Source organism: Melanostigma gelatinosum (genome assembly GCF_949748355.1).
Source record: "Melanostigma gelatinosum genome assembly, chromosome: 4".
In the NCBI taxonomy this organism is placed as follows: Eukaryota; Metazoa; Chordata; class Actinopteri; order Perciformes; family Zoarcidae; genus Melanostigma; species Melanostigma gelatinosum.
The window spans coordinates 24,322,443-24,338,717 of record NC_136637.1 but is presented as its reverse complement, the minus strand read 5'-3'; the positions used below and the strand labels follow the sequence as shown (position 1 = coordinate 24,338,717).

Genomic DNA, 16,275 nt, shown 5'->3' with positions numbered 1-16,275 from the left:
CTGTTGCTTTGGAAACCTATTGTCTGTTCGATCTACAGTATCTGTGCATGGAGCGAGGTACAAAGAAGAGGACCAACAGCGTAGCGGTTTGTTTTTATTTATTTTATTATAATAATATTGTATAAAATCGAAATGCTTTTCACACAATCAAAGCACATCTTCTACATTCTACACTCTCTGTTCACATTCACTTTCTACTACCACACACCCCTGATTTATAGGCTGCTGTCATTTAACTTATCCAGCCATGAAGGCACTCTACAGTTCTGTTTTTCACTGTTCGCTTGTCAGTCAAGCCTTGCGACTGTTGTTTAAGTTACTGTATTGTACACATGCAGCTATGTCTGAACACAGATCAGTTGTATTTGGCTTCCTGGACGAGGTTTCTGTGACGCTGGTCCCACAGGTTGCTGAGCTGGAGCTGCTACATGCTGACCAGTCGAGGGACTGGCGGTGGAGAGAAACCTGCGGGCGTTATGAGGTTCAGTGTCACGGCTGTGACATCCTCAGGATTTGGAGAAGCAGACCCTGCACCTCTTCATCCATACGGCCCTGCTGGGCAACACACACCAGTGTAAGAAAATGAAGTTTCTACATTGTATTCCACATTGTTGTTGTTTTTTGTTCTATGAGCACAGGCAGAGCCCCCAGAACGGGCTCTTTAGGTTTACCCACGCATCCTTGCAGAGCAGCAAACTGAAATTTTGCAGGATCGGTTCAGGAAAGACTGCCTTCAAGCTGGTCACAAACCAAAAAAAAACTGTGCATGAAGAGAGGGAAAGTGGGGGGCTAACACTACCGCTGAAAAGAGATGCCGTCCCGCTATGGCCAGCAGCCATCAAGCCACCAATCAGGCCGACTAGGACGTAGAGGCTTTTGCTGATTATACTGTTCTTACGATCAGATTGCACGGATTGACTGTAACGCTATAGGCCTCTTTCAAAGTGTGAAAACACAAACCCGGGAGAGAAGTAATGTGCTCATGTACAGTCTGTACACCCGGGAACCTGACACCTTTAAATGTGTTGAGCAAAAACAAAAAAATATGAATCACATGGTCATTCAATCTCAATGCCTGATGCACCAGGAAGAGAGATTAAGCAACAGCCTACCCATGCATCCCCAACCTGCTAAAAGCATAAATAAGAAGCCAACAGTTCTCTTTACGACACCTGAGCAATCTCTCATTACAACCAACATGACAAAAGGAATTAAACTGACAGGCCGAGAGAATGAGTCGAGTCCTTTTTGCCTGCACCTCTTCTGAAATTTCATCCGCTTTTATCTGGTAAGCAGAGATGGTGGACGGATCGCTCTTAATGGTCTGCGCCACAAAGGGGGACAAACTCAAATCCAGCGGTCAGTGCCGTCCACTGAACACTTCATTGATCCATCCGTCATGAGATCCACGCATACACACGTGGAAACCTTTTTACATCTCACAACACGGGCTTCAGTCTCAGTTTGTGCTCTGGCGCGGATGTGTGCATTCGACTCACCTGTACAGCTGCAAGTAAATGCGTACGATACACAGTCACCACCTGTTTGTGCTTTCTCTCCCAATCCTGCAAAAAGGCCACAGACAATGTAACTGTCACGTCTGTGTTGTTGTTTTTATAGATGATGGTCGATATGGTCTGAAGAAGTGAGAAAAAAAGTATTTTGGAAATCCTGTTTTTTTTGTCTTCACGTCACACATCCCGAGTGTCAGTGCTCTCCTCACCTGGAGCTGCTGGGTGAGTATGGCGATCCTGTTCTGCAGTGCCACTTGCTGCCCGGGGTTGCCATGATGGGAAGATGAGGAGGAGGAGGTGGTGATGCCCAGAGGAGGCGACAGAGCTCCCAGGGCCTCCTTTAAACGAAACATCTCCTTGGACAGCTCTGTTATCTGCACAAAGACAGAGGGCATGAGTTTGAGCCACTTCAAAGGTGCTTTAAAAGCAGTTGTTTGGCCATCTGAACTCTCACCTTGCGGTCCCTCTCTTTGACCAGGCCCTGGGATTCCTGGATGCCCTTGTGGAGCTCCTGGATGTGGCTGGATTGGGCCTGTAGTTCGGCTAGCTGCTGCTGCACCGTGGCCAGCTGGGACTCCGCGACATGTCGCTCACTCTTGTTAAACAGAGCCTCCCTCTGCACCTGGAACACCTAGACCGGTAAAACCACCAGTGGCACCATGTCACTTCAGCAAGGCAGTCCGTTTGATCGCGTCTACACATTCTGATGCTTTCTGCTTTTGCAGAAGTGGAGGCTGATCCAGGAGCACTGGAGTTTGGTTTTGAAAGGGGAATTACAGTTGCTGCCGTAATTAATACAAGACAGACATACACACTCCAGGAAATATTTGATGTGTTTACCTGTGTCGGTGGTAGAAAACCTTCACCCACCACTACTTTGCTGTTTGGTTTGGTCATTTCCACAGTAACATCTCATGCTATACCTTGTCTTGTTTCCTGATTTGGACGATGAGCATACCCTCTTCTTCCTGTTTTCATCTTGAGTCAAATGTAAAATATTTGTCTTCAACATCATTATTCCCCCAACCCACTGAATTTTTGCTCAAAGCAAATTCCTGTTTCCCATTGTAACGGCTCTCTCTTTGATCTTCGCACACCCACGCTAGAGTGCACATGAACACACTAAACCAAGCTACAGTAAAAATATACGCATTTGCTTTTGTTGCTTTATCTCAGGGAAATGTGACTTTGTGACGATACTGCCTCCATTATCAGCATCAATGTACTTACTACGTGTGTGTAAGCACCCGCCAAACAAAATCTTGGATTTTGTTACAAACAGCCTGTGTTTTTGCTGTTGAATCCCTTCTACTTTTAGCCGGACTCAATCTATGAAGAGCATAAAAGCTAATTTCATGTCTTTCTCCATGTGAAGATGTGGCCACTTATTAACCTCTGTGTTTGCCAACTTGAGTCGGAGAGGCAATTACCCAGTTTACAAAGTGAGCGTTTTCATGGAAATGACTTTTGAAGTGTCATTAGCAGCCTATAGTGCACATACAACAGTACTTCATTGCATCAGTAGGCACATACACAGAGGGATCAATGAAACAGAGGGACGCACTGAATAGAGAAAATAATACACACATGAATAATGTAGAGGCAGGAAAAAGGCCTTCATGGAACACAGATTACTTTGTGGCAGGCACAATAACATCGCATGTGGCTTTAGATGGCATTTGAAGGGATTGGACGAGGCAGACTCAATAACGCACACACACACACACACACACCTCAGTGCAGGTCTTCTCGTGTTTGCGAGTGAGATCGTTGAAACGGGCTGCGGCGGCGTTGATCTCAGCCTGCAGAGAGAGCCGCAGGGCTTCGTGGTCCTCCTTGGAGATCAGACCCTGTTCTGCAGCCTTCTGGGACTTCAGCTCCCTCAGCTCCATCTCCTTCTCCAGAAGAGCCTCCTGCGCTGCTGCTGCACTGCTCTCGCCGGCCTGTAGGGAGTGCTGGAGCTCCGCCTAAAAGACAGAAAGCGCACGGGTTACCTGATCAATTCTAATGTACAGTCTGACCAGCAACATACTTAGAAAGCCAGAGCAAAATACTCATCTTAAGTTCAATATGTGTAACAACCCATTGGATTATAATTCCTTCTAGTTCTCCCAACTAACAGTGAAAAAAACACTGTAAGTAACGATCAACAGCTAATGTTGTACCCCCTTGTTAATCAGACAACACGATGGAAACAGCTAAAAGCAGCTGCTACGAACAAATAAGATGCTTTAACTTGTGTGTCCCTTTGAAAAACCTCGTTCTAAACAGTGAAGGACTTATTTTGTGAAAACTGTGACTTTTAACTGGTTGTGAAACAGTCTCACACTGGTGCTCGGAAACATTAACACTTTAAGGACAGCCAAAATCAACAGAAATTGAAAGTTCCTTGTAGTAGCTTTCACATTTTATTTTGACACATGTTGCCTTTAATAAATATTGTGCCTCCGGCAATTTGAAAATTTCAGAGCTCCCTCAGCACAACATTGTGATTTTGATCAATGTTTGAATCATTGTTCAGGCCTACCTTCGCCTATATCCTCACTATTTCTAAATCATTTTGACTGAACTGCAACTCTCAGATTTGTTTTGATTCCTGCTGACCGTGACTCTCTCGTGCTCCTCTTTGGGTACGGCATCCTGCCTGGCCTGCAGTTTGGCCTCTCGTCCGGCAGCCTGCTCCTCAGCTTGACTACGAAGGGTCTTCTCCTCTTGGAGCTCTTGCAGAGTCTGAGCGAGCTGCTCCGATACCCTAGACAGCGCCTCCCTATGTTTTGAGAGTGGCACTGCGTCTTTCAGCTGCAGGGTGTCCTGTGCCCGGTTCTCCCGCTCAGCACACAGACAGTCCAGAGCCTGGGCTGCTTCCTGCCTGGCAACCTCCAGTTCTTCTCTCACTGCTGCCATGGTGCGTCTGGAGTGCTCTGATTGGACAACAGAGGCATGATCGTTCACAAAAACGGAAAGAAAAGTCAATCATCTTGCATTTTACTTGGATGCTTAAAGTAGAAAAAACAACAGCGCACACCTGATATGCCCGAGGGCTCTGAGCTCTCTGAATGCTCCTCCTCTTCTTCCTCCTCTTCGTCATCTCCGCGTGGAGGAGGCCTGAGTCTCTCCAGATCCAGGAGCGCATTGTTGAGCCTTCTGGCCACGTCCGACCTCTCCCTGGCCAGCTGCTCGCACTGAAGCCCCAGAGTCACCTGCACCTCCTCCAACTCGGAGCGGGGCACAGACTTCCTCAGCTCGCCCTCTAGCTCTCCCAAACGCTCCTGGAGACGACGGACCTGACCTCCATCTCCTGCTGCTCCACCATCTTTCCCCGATGTCCGGCCCTCTGCCAGGGCTGCCTCCAACTCAGCAACTTTGTCACGGAGGCCCTTCACTGTCTTTCTGCTCTCGCCGTCTTTCTCCCCGTCTTCTTTCGCGGCCTTTCTCTGGGACAGAGCAGCACGGAGTTCCTCTACTTTCTCTGTCAGCTGTTTGATTGTGTCACTGTCGCGGCTGCTCTGACCTCCCTCTTCGGCCAGTCTCTTAGCTAGCTCCTCCTCTAGCTCCGTCACCCTCGCTCTCAGCTGCTGTGCCTCCTGGTTCGGACCCTCCTCTGCGGCCCCAGCACCTGCTGCGGCAGTGTCCCCTTCGCCACACTCCACAGAGAGCACCCCGAGGCGCATCTGCTCTTTCAACTCCTCCAGCTCAGACTGGGAGGAGGCCAACTGCTCCTTTAGCCCTCGCAGCTTCTTCTGAAGAGCCTCCACACTCTCTGCATCTGCACCTCCTTCCTGAGACTTCTCATCACCACTGCAGAACAAGATAAAGATTGGTAATCGTTCCTGCACTAACTCAAACAACAAAAACATGTCTAACATCACACCAGAAACCCGTGCTAGGGGTTATTTCCAGTACTGATCAACATGTAGATAATATGCAGGAATCGCAATTGCAATTTTACAAAGCAGACGGTGACGCCGCTTGATTTGTCTGATGAACAGTCCAAACTGCAGGAAAAATGTAAATGCTCAGCACTTTTTAAAAAATGGCCCTGATGGAGACCCTCAAAAGATACTGTTGAGACTTTAGAAATGAAGTGAGCCCATCTCATAATAAAAGCCCTGATCTGATTCCGTAGAGCTCCGGTGAATGTGTCCTGTGACGGCCACTTGAGTTGGTATGAATTAATCAGTCATACCAGTCCTCTGCCACGCTGGAGGCCTCGTCTGACGCCTGGGCCTGAGAGAGGTGCTCCTGAAGGACTTCAAACTCCTTCCTCAGGGTCTCGTACTGGACGATGGGGACAAAGTCCGAGCTGGAGCTCTGCATGTCTGTGTCGTCCTTCTCGAACATCTCCAGCATCTGTGCACAACACGGAGGAGATTACAGTAACGTATGGAGGTTGTCACCATTCAGCAACTGTTTATCAGTCAATGTGGAGATATGTACTGTGAGCATCATTTACATGTCGTGGCCTTAGAGTACACTTCACATTTTAGTAAAACCTTTCATGCTAGGCTTGTAAGTAGGTGAGCACCATCGACTGCAGGTACTTGTTACCTAAAAGAGTACTCCAGTGAAAAAATGTAAAAATCAATGCAGCAGCAATTAAATCCTGTTAATTATACATATGGGTTTCTGTCATGAATGCATAAATCATTTATAAATTGAAGCCCATGCAGACATAACCCTGGTTTCATCACTTCCAAGTTATTTTCTCACTCTTGACAAAGCTCCTCCAGAAGACAGTGTACAACTGTTGTTACAGGCTAAAATGGACTCTCAATGACTAGTAAACTGACCTTTATGTGTAAAACTGATAGAACTGCTCTTTAATTAACTTAATTAAACACGAGTTATGGAATCCCTCCACCATTTAAATCCCAGCAGGAGGTTTTGGTTGTAGTTTAATCTCATATCTCCTAGATCGCTTCTACACTCATACAGTGGTGAGTGAAGCACACGAGAGCAGAATACTTCTGCATACTAACTCCTGTGCTTCAACCAGCATGACCCAGTTAGTAAAGAATGTCTACAAACTGCCCCCCCGTGTCTGCATCTGATGCTGTTCTCTTCTATTTATACCTGCATGGACACAACTGCCTCACTGCATTAGTGTAGCACAGTGTGGCGTCATGAAGTTAAAGTGGTCATGACTAATGTTGGAGTCAGGGACAGTCAGCCACTCCTGAGCCAGCATGAGGGGGAAGCACTTAATAATCACTTCACTATCAATGTTTCTTTTTTAAAGATGCCCTTGGACTGTGTGTGTGTGTGTGTGTGTGTGTGTGTGTGTGTGTGTGTGTGTGTGTGTGTGTGTGTGTGTGTGTGTGTGTGTGTGTGTGTGTGTGTGTGTGTGTGTGTGTGTGTGTGTGTGTGTGTGTGTGTGCGTGCGTGCAGAGCACAACGTTAGCAAAAGAAAAATCGTATTATGTGTCTGATTAGGAGAACATTCCTGCCCACTGCAATAAGACTTTACAATAACAGCTCTGGCCAGATCATCCTCCACATAACGACACACTGCTACACTGTTGTTTGCTGGGGTTGATTTTTAAGTTTTGCACGACTGTTTTTCACCTCGGCAGATCATTTAACACTACTCTATTTCATTGTATATATTGTGCATTTTGTTTTATCTTATATATTCTATTTTCTGATATTTCATTTGTCATACTCTGTTATTCTATTGTATATATTGTGCATTTTTTAATACATAATATTTTGGTTACTTTGCTTTTTGGTGTGTCTTGCTGCTGTAACATACAAATTTACATTTTTGTGATATTATCTTGATATGTGTATGTGTGTCAGAGAGAGAGAAAAGGGAGGTTATGTTTGTGTGCTTTTAAGTGGGGCATGCCAGTTGAATGAGTATTGTTTTCGTTGTATATGCGTGATTGGTTGTAAGTGCGGTCATTCGTTAGGCGTGTTTTTGTGCATTTGTTCTCTCTCTGACCGCACCTGCACTTTGAGAGCTAGTTCAGAGTTTTGTGAGGCGAGTTCCTCTATTTGTTTGCGCAGCTCGGCAACAGTCCCCGGGTCTCCGGGGACAGGGGAGGGGTTGGCCGAGTCTGCGTCTCCTTGAGAAGTGGCCTCATCCTGAGCAGGGGAGGCTCTGGAGCGCTTGGAGAGCAGCTTCTCTGGAGGCAAAGTTAAAGAGAACCGACAACAACAATCAATCCGTGTACATCCTGATGGGATACACACGGGAATGCCCATGTGGAATAGCAAGGAAGTACATGCATGCTCTCTATCAGGTTCTGGGAAGCACATGTAAACACATACCTGGGAAGTCAAACATTTCATCCATGTCCTCAGAGTCACTGGCCCCAATACCATGGCCTCCCTTCAGCTCATCAAGCAGCTTGTCTCTCTCTGCCTGCGTCTCCTTTAGATGCTGCTTTAGTTGGGACAACTAGAGTGCACACGCACATGCAAGAACAATGGTGGTTATAACAAGCAACCCTAAGTCTTCACAAATGCGCTGTTTTCTCTGATACAGGTGTTGCCGCTGGATGTGTGTCGTACCTCCTTCAAGGCAGAGAGGGCGCTCTGTTGCTGCAGCTCAAAGGCTTTGATCTTCTGGAGCAGACGGCCTCTCTCCAGACGCAGTCGGCGAATCTCCTCAAACACCTCTTCATCCTCTGCCTTTACACAGACAACCACGAGAAATGTGAGCACTTGATGAAGTCTGAATTTCACGTTACAGGAAAAATCAAGATTTACAGCGCTGACCTGGGCTGATTGCTGTGTTCCTGGAGGATGGGGAGATGGAGAAAGAGATTGGGGCTCAGGGGACTGGGCAGACGGAGCAGGACTCCGCGGCTTTGGAGAGGGTGGCAGACCCTGGATCTTCAAAGACATAACACTCTTAAATTAATCTCTCTCGCAATATTGTACGACAGAGATATTACCAATGGGATTAGCATCTATTATGAACACTTGGGGGGGGGGAGGGAAGTGTTTTCCATCCAGTGAGGGTTTTCTCACAGTACCTGGAGAGGAGAGCGGGGCGGTGGAGGAGCTTTCCGTTTGCGGGGTGTAGTGCCCCCTTGCATTGATGAGGCGCCTGAGGGGACTTGGGGGGGCTGCGTGGGGGTGGGAGGTTGATCACAGACAAGCCGAGGTCAAACTCAACGTAAACCAAGTTAAGACAAAGGGTCGGTGACAAAGAGGAGCGAAGGACAAAACAAAAAGAAAGCAGCCCCCACAAATCATGACCTCATATTGGAAAAACATGCACAATATGATCGGCCCAAGTGGGCCATGAGCTCATTTGATGGAGGGAGTGATCCAACACGCAGCTATGCAACATTACCTCTTCGCCTGCGCCCTCAGGAGCTTCGTACGCAGAGGGAAAGAAAACACACAGCAAGACACTTTAACCTCAAAAGCAATGAGATCAGCAAACAGCTCGGGGTACATGTGAATACGTGCACATACGCAAGTAATATACTCTCACTTCCTGTCTCTTTTCTAACATGTAGTTTGTATTAGTATCGTCCATGTGTCTTGTAGTTTTTTTTGTACTAAAATCTTCAATTATAGAATAAAACGAATGTGGTCAGGCATCAAATACAAACCAAATTCTCTCCTTGATCTCCCTTTCAAACCAGCCGCACATCTGTTTTCCACATAGCAGCAATGTCTTTGTTGGGAGATAAAAGTGGAACAAGCCTCTCTCTCTCTCTCTCTCTCTCTCTCTCTCTCTCTTTTTTTCAAACCCCACTTCACAATCACACCCAGCTGTCCTCCTGATCCACTTCCCACTATTACAGTTTTCCTGGAGGAGCAGAGTCACAGCCAGGACCCAGAGCAGCACAGACAGAAGCCACAAACTGGATCTGAGGATCGGATAGATGTCGCTGCCACGTGTTTCACATCATGCTGCCACTTTATATTTTCAAAAAAGAAGCTGTTTCATTTACATTTATGATAACATGATTATAAAGAGTGTGAAGTGTCAAAGGAGCCTTGTGAGATCTTCAATCACGTCTATCTCTCCAGGTGCCTCATACTGTACCTGGAGGTGCTCCGTCCTGCAGTATTTGCATGATGCGGTGGTTGCCCGTTGTTACACTGTAGTCGGTAGCTTTGTGTCCCAGGGCGTCAACCAGCTGCGTGTCGGCCCCGCCTCTCAGCAGAGCTGCTACGGTCTCAACGCTGTCGCTCTCGCACGCCAGCATCAATGCAGACCTGCGATTCCAAACGAAACATCATAGTTCAACAGGAAAACAGCCTCACTGGGGAAACGAACAATGCAGTCGAATTACATACATCCATTTCAGACTGATAAATCATCAGCCTGTGTGTCATTAGTAACGCTTAAACCCACAGACCTCTATTTTCAATTCGGTCACGGATTCCAAAGATACCGATCAGATTGTGATTCAGGATGAATTGCAGGAAAAGGCATTGGAATTATTTCCATTAGATACAATGATGTGGCCTGAACAAATGTCTCTAATAATCCTCTCCAAGCAGATATCCAAAGCTAAACTGAAAGCTCTTGGTCCCTGCTGGAAGTCTTGACCTGCATCCTTCCAAATCGACCCAAAGCTCTGGAGACTTCAATGGGAATCCTTCCTGTACCCTGAGCCAGACAACCCCACTGCTGTGAGAATACTCCTGCAGAGGTTCATTTGGTTCTAGCACCGCTAAGAAGGCTGTTTCAATGCCGCAGTCGGCCTCAGCAGGCCGTCATTCCATCTGTCAAAGCTTCAGCAGCAGCTACCAGAGAGCGCTCCGGATCCAGCCGTCCCGCTTGCCTCATCAAACCCCCAGAGTATTATTAACAGTCCAGTACCTTCCCTGGTTGTCTTGCATGTTTGCATTGGCACCTCGACCCAACAGAAAGACACACAGCTCCACTCTGCTCATCTGAGCCGCTAAGATCAGAGGGGTGGCCCCGTCCTGACAGAGAGAGATCCACACGGTTATTCAAGCATCATGCAGCAACAACACGTTTTACATGTTTGGTAGTGATGTCTAAAGTACTACATAAGAGCAAATAAAGTAGGTAAATAAAAAGTTAATGCTGATTAATTTATTTATTCATCTCACGTAACAATTCAAAACAGAAAACGCTGCCTAAACTTTATTCAAACTATTCAAACCCTTCAACATACCCCATCCTGGACATCCAGATCAGCTTTAAAATCCCACAGGGTCTCACAGCAGGACAAGCAGCCACTGACCGCTGCAGGAAATAATCACAATTAGAGTCAATATCAGGAGTTTACATACAGCAGCATGTAGCGGCCTTTGAAAACGCAGTTTAAATCTCTAAGCACCTCTCTGTTCAGTTGGGTGTTCGATCAAATATTTTTGTCAAGTCTAGCTTCAGTGTTCCTTTACACCTGCTTACTTTTAATACTTAAAAGATGTCGGATGGGATCTATGAGAGGTATTTGTTGCATGCAAAGTTACTCTTTAGTGTCAAAACTGGTGTCATAATTCATTAACTGGGACCTGCGTGATGAAGCGGTGTCCTCCCAAAGGTGTCGATGCAGTCTACTGCTAATCTCTCCTGTCGGGTAAAAAAAAAAAGAAGAAGCAATAAGCAGCAAAAGATAAACCATCTGTAATTAGTGGCGTCTTAAAATTCGAGCTTACATTATTCCATTAATATTTTACAGTATTTGTTGGTTAACCTGAAAACACTGTCCTTGTGTGTTTTACCTGTAAGAGTCTTTTCAAACACTCTGATTGGCTGTTTTTGGCTGCGAGGTGAAGCGCGCTGAAGCCTGCAACCGGTTATGAAACAGACATTTATAAACAATTCATGACAATTCACCAGATAAAACCTGTATTTGATTATTCCCCACCAGCGCCATCAGTGACATTGACGTCTGCTCCGTGAGAGATGATGACCTCCAGACAGTCCAGGCGGCCCCGGGATGCACAGACGTGGAACCTGCCGGAAGGACCAAGGACAATATACATGTCACGAGAGTTGAGATGTGAGAATCGGTTTCCATATAAAATTCCGAGAATTGTTCAGCTCCAACTGCTGATTCCGCTCATCACTTTATTTTCAGTGCAGGAGAAAGGAGGCAATACATCTTCCCCGTTTAGGCATTTCCATGGGAAACTACTTTGCGGCTGCACAATAAATGATGTGTTTCACGTGGCCAGGAGCAACAACAGCGGTTATTAAAAATAACCACGACGCTGATGAGCGGAACTGAAAGGAATACAAACTTACTTCAAATGAATAAAAAGGTAAACACGAGGTGCCCAACTTACGCTGACTTGCCCTCGGCATCCAGTTTGGTGGGACAGAGGCCTTTTTTGACGATGAGAGCGGAGACTTTGTCGGGCTCATTCTGCTCCACAGCCTGCAGGAGCCTCTCATCACTCTTACTCCAGTCCTGACTCTGAGGGGGACCAAGTCAGAGAACGGGTCACCACCTCGAGCCGCCCCAACGGAAACTGATACCACACACAGCATATCTCATCACAAAGAAATACATATAATGCTGTTAGAATGGTGCCCAGAGATACAAGTTTTACAAGTAACAACACGCTACTTTAAAGACAGAAATATTATAAAATAGAGGGATATTTCCTTTCCTATCCCTGTGATTTGTAGATAAAGAGAAAAGATACCTACTAGCAGCGGCAGCAGGCTGAAACAAGGACAGAACCGCTTCATCAGGCTAAAAATAGGCTGCTGAGGATCCATACCGCTTAGTAGGGCATCACACACACACACACACACAGCTAAATACAGCTAAATACAGCCAGAGAGTACCAAGACACCGCTGTGTGTCCTGCCTGACAATACACACTGCCGCCTCGCTACATAACACAGTTACATTCGATACTGCAGAGAACTCTGCCACCCATAACTTTCTACCAGATACCCTTCAGAGGTCACAACAGCGTCATAGTATAGATCTACATACTGGAGAATTTATGCTGTCCTCAAAACCACACCTCCGTTGAAATCAAATAGCTCGCCACACAAAAAAACTCTGACACACACTCACACACACACACACACACACACAGTATCCCTGCTATATGCTGCTCCCTGTCCGCATCCAAAACGCTATCCCATCATCCTGCCTCAGCTGCTAGCAGGGACATAGCCGGTCTGTCCACTGCCACCTCCTTCCTTTCCTCACTGTCCTCCTTTCTCTAACCTATTAATTCCTCTGCAGCCTACTTCTCTGTAACAAGCTTCCTCCTTCTCTCCAATTGGTTTTTTTTTTGTGTCAGGTCCTGCACGGTACCCCCCCCCCCCCACCCCCCGGCAGCGTCATACTGTAGATCTGTTTCTCTGCAGTTACAGAGCAGGGCCTGTGTGATGCACGGACTCAGCAAAAAGAGGAGAAACAAATTGGCTCGCTTCTGCAAGTTTGGATGGTCATTTACGTGGCGGAGGGGACATCATGAGGCAGACAAACAAGCTCAAATCTTAGTCTCTATGGAGAGTATGCGTCTCTCAGGCTATACGGGGAGGTTTATTTGTGTGGAAAACCCTGGGAAATGTATTCTTAACTTCAATGGCTACTAAGTGAAACCACTCATCCAAAAGGATCATCCTTGTCACTGTTGTAGTGGTAATTACTAACGCTAACAGGGAGGTAGTTTCACCAGAAGGCGACGGACACTAACAGGCTGTTTGGTGCTAAAAGCATCACCAGGATCCAAATAGCTCAGACCGCACTGCAGAGCCAGCGGTTGCTAGTTTCTCTGCCTCCACCAGCGCTGCAAGGTCACTGACCCCAGTGTGTCGGCCTGCAACAAGCAGCTCGCTACATGGAGCAGGCAAAAGAAGTAGAATCCTAAAAATGAAGTACATCAGGGAACAAGGTTAATTCGCACATTACAAAACCCTTCAGAGTAGCACCGAGATGACAGCAGGAAAGTGGGGTTCCTTTGTGTGTGTGTGTGTGTGCGCATGTGTGAATAATTGAAGGCTACCTGAGATCTCTGGTTATAGCAGCAGTCTGGAGACAGTCCTGCTCTCCTGCTGCTGCTCAGTGACACTGAATCCCAGGGTCCCCCCATTCACTCACACACACACACACACACACACACACACACACACACACACACACACACACACACACACACACACATGCACACAAAAGGAGCATCCTGGGATCTATATAGATGACTAGCAGGTGAACGCTGTAATATTAGGTTAAAACACAGCTTGTTGTGGCTTATGTCTCTAAATAGCTTGTAGCACACAGGTGTACTACTTTTAAATACATCCAACTGTAACGCTCCACATGGCACCAACAGATGGCTCTTACCTCAGTCTTTTTAAACTTTGCCTTCAGACTCTTCATAATGGTTTGATGGCCTCCGTCTCAACACTAACACTGCAATGAACAAGGCAAAGACACAAACTTGAGTGTTATTGTAAGAAACAGCTTCAGGCTGTGTCTTGAAGTGGTTTGAATTTATTTACCCATCACTAAGTCATCAACAGTTGTCCCAGCAACATTGCAACATCATGGTGCTCCAACATTTTAGGAATACTTAAGGAACTATTATAACCCAGTTAATTATAATATGATCATACAGGTAATGTTGTCAACACACATGTATAAACTGACCTGCAAAACCTGTGGAGGACAGTCCAGCTGCAGGTGAGTTTTCCTTCTGTACCATCAGCGGCGCGCAGCAACACACCATCGTCAGTGCAGCCTGGCGGACAGCAGCAATGCACCCGCCCCCATCGTAAATCAACCAATCAGCATTGCGCAAAACACCGGATCAGCGTTTGATTGGCGATGATGGATGATATGTACTGTCGCGTGCGGGACGTCTCGCACAACGTGGTGGTAAAGTGCAGTGCTGTTATTTTGGGTTTAACAGGCCAGAGTTAATGGTAGAGAAGCATTCCGTCTTGTCCAACTTTGTCATTGTGTCGGCAGCTCGAGCTCACGCTTTAACGCAGGGGGGTGGGTTTATGAGAAAGTTCATTATTTTGGACATTGTCAACCAGTCATTGAAATGGTATAGCTAGTGAATTTAACCAATGGCAACGCTGGAGGAGCTGAACCCGGAAGCAACTACCTTTGTACTGTAATAAAGAGCGAGGTGAGTGAAAGATGCATACAATACTTCAATGCAGGGCTGAACTAAATATCACTCTACGAGTTTGGGTGCTAGTGAGCTTAAATACTTTAATAAATAGATATTGTACTGAAGTCCTGGCGTTAACTCTTTTTGTTTTCATCCACGTTGCCCTGTTCTTGGTCGTAATTGGATACGAATTAAGTTAGGCTACCTCATTTACTTTCCCAAACTTTTATTTTCTTTGTATTACTTTCCCAAACTATCAAGTGAAATTAGACTTTCCTCTGTTGTTATCAAAAAATAGAAACTATACCTGTAATACACACCAGCCACCAAAGGAGGGCAGTAAATGCACAGCAGAGGACAAACTACAGAAGCGAGTCTTTCAACTGTGAAGCCTCTTTTCCAACCCTAAATTAAATGCATGACTTTAACAAAGGATAACTTTTATCGATGTGTGTCAGGTTGTACATGAATGTCTACGGCCGCTCGTGCTCTACGGCATGATTGTGTAATTAATGAAGCTGTTAAAAAAAAAAAGCAACAATTTTAAAAGTTTGGAGGAAATGTCACATCCATATTTAGCCCTTTATAATGAGGGAGTCTTATTAATTATCTGACATATTCCACTGCGCCTTGTTGTTTCTGTTTGATTCAATTACACTTTTGGCTCCGATGAAACTGTGTTTACTTTGAAAGGAAAACACAACGACTGAATACCCGTCTGTCTGCCTGTTTGTGATGATCTCACTGTGGGAGAGATCCTGATTTCTGTTTTCCTCTCTCCTCTGTGCTCTCCATGCGTCTTCCTCTCGCTGAGTCTTGACAGCTTTCCTGTCTCTCTCTCTGCCTCTGATTTTGCATCTCTTGCTCAGTTAACAATCTTTTGTTCCGTAGAGTTCTGGCTCTCACCATATAGCCAGGGTGGAAACAATATGTTACTGGGTTAAGAGGAGGTGTTGTGCAGATGAAAAACAGGAATGTGTAGCCGTGGGGAAGGGGAAGATGAGAAAGATTACTGGTACATTCACGATAAGAGATGAAATACAAAGGTAGGAAATGATGGCAAAGAAAGGGCAGAAGAAGAATCAGAAAATGGTATTTCTTTGACATCTGAAGAAGAAGATCGTCACCTGTGGGAAGACGGCGCTTGTCTCAAGGTCCCATGTTGTGCAAACAAGATCTGTATCATTCCCAGAAGATAAGACTTGTAACACATCTTATTGATCTTGTTCCCACATGTTAATGAGTCTCAGTATGAATCTTGTTCCCACAAGATTTTGTTTCGCCACAATCTTCCTCTGTTGATGTTTTAAAACAAAAAGCATCTTTTTAGTGCAGTAAGGAGGAGACCGTAAAGGGGTTGAGGAGTCCGGAGGGGCTTTCGGCCCTGGAGAACTTTGACATGCCTTTTCTGTCGGCTGATGTCATGAAATTGATCGTGTCTTCAAGTTTACAACTTCACTGCTATAAATGGTTTAAATTGGACTGCAGGGACCTGCGAGATGTTTGCAGTCACATACCCGCAGGTCGCCTTCAGAAACAGAATTATTTGTGATCCCTGTGACCCCCCCCCCACCCCCCACCCCTTTGGGTCTGAAGTCGGCGCTTGGTGAACACTGGAGCATGCAGGAGGAGGATGATGTGACGGTCTTGATGGGATAATGTTGATGATTGTGGTGGGAGTGGATTGTAGCACAATGACCTCATCCCATCTCCCCGCCCCTGG

At 46.1% G+C, this 16,275-nt stretch overlaps 1 protein-coding gene across 1 annotated transcript; it reads right to left on the bottom strand.

The window, feature by feature from the left end:
* Positions 1–199: 199 nt before the first annotated feature.
* Positions 200–13,810, bottom strand: ankrd24 (ankyrin repeat domain 24; the record flags this gene model as incomplete). The annotated part of the gene is made up of 22 exons (XM_079267250.1): positions 200–552; positions 1,500–1,565; positions 1,724–1,888; positions 1,969–2,145; positions 3,248–3,481; positions 4,119–4,435; positions 4,540–5,312; positions 5,701–5,864; positions 7,464–7,642; positions 7,788–7,917; positions 8,031–8,150; positions 8,238–8,354; positions 8,498–8,590; positions 8,821–8,843; positions 9,526–9,698; positions 10,309–10,415; positions 10,631–10,701; positions 10,974–11,031; positions 11,184–11,248; positions 11,330–11,418; positions 11,751–11,881; positions 13,775–13,810. 22 exons carry the CDS (start codon positions 13,808–13,810, stop codon positions 490–492), a joined length of 3,351 nt encoding a protein of 1,116 aa, XP_079123376.1. The 3' UTR covers positions 200–489.
* Positions 13,811–16,275: the final 2,465 nt, after the last annotated feature.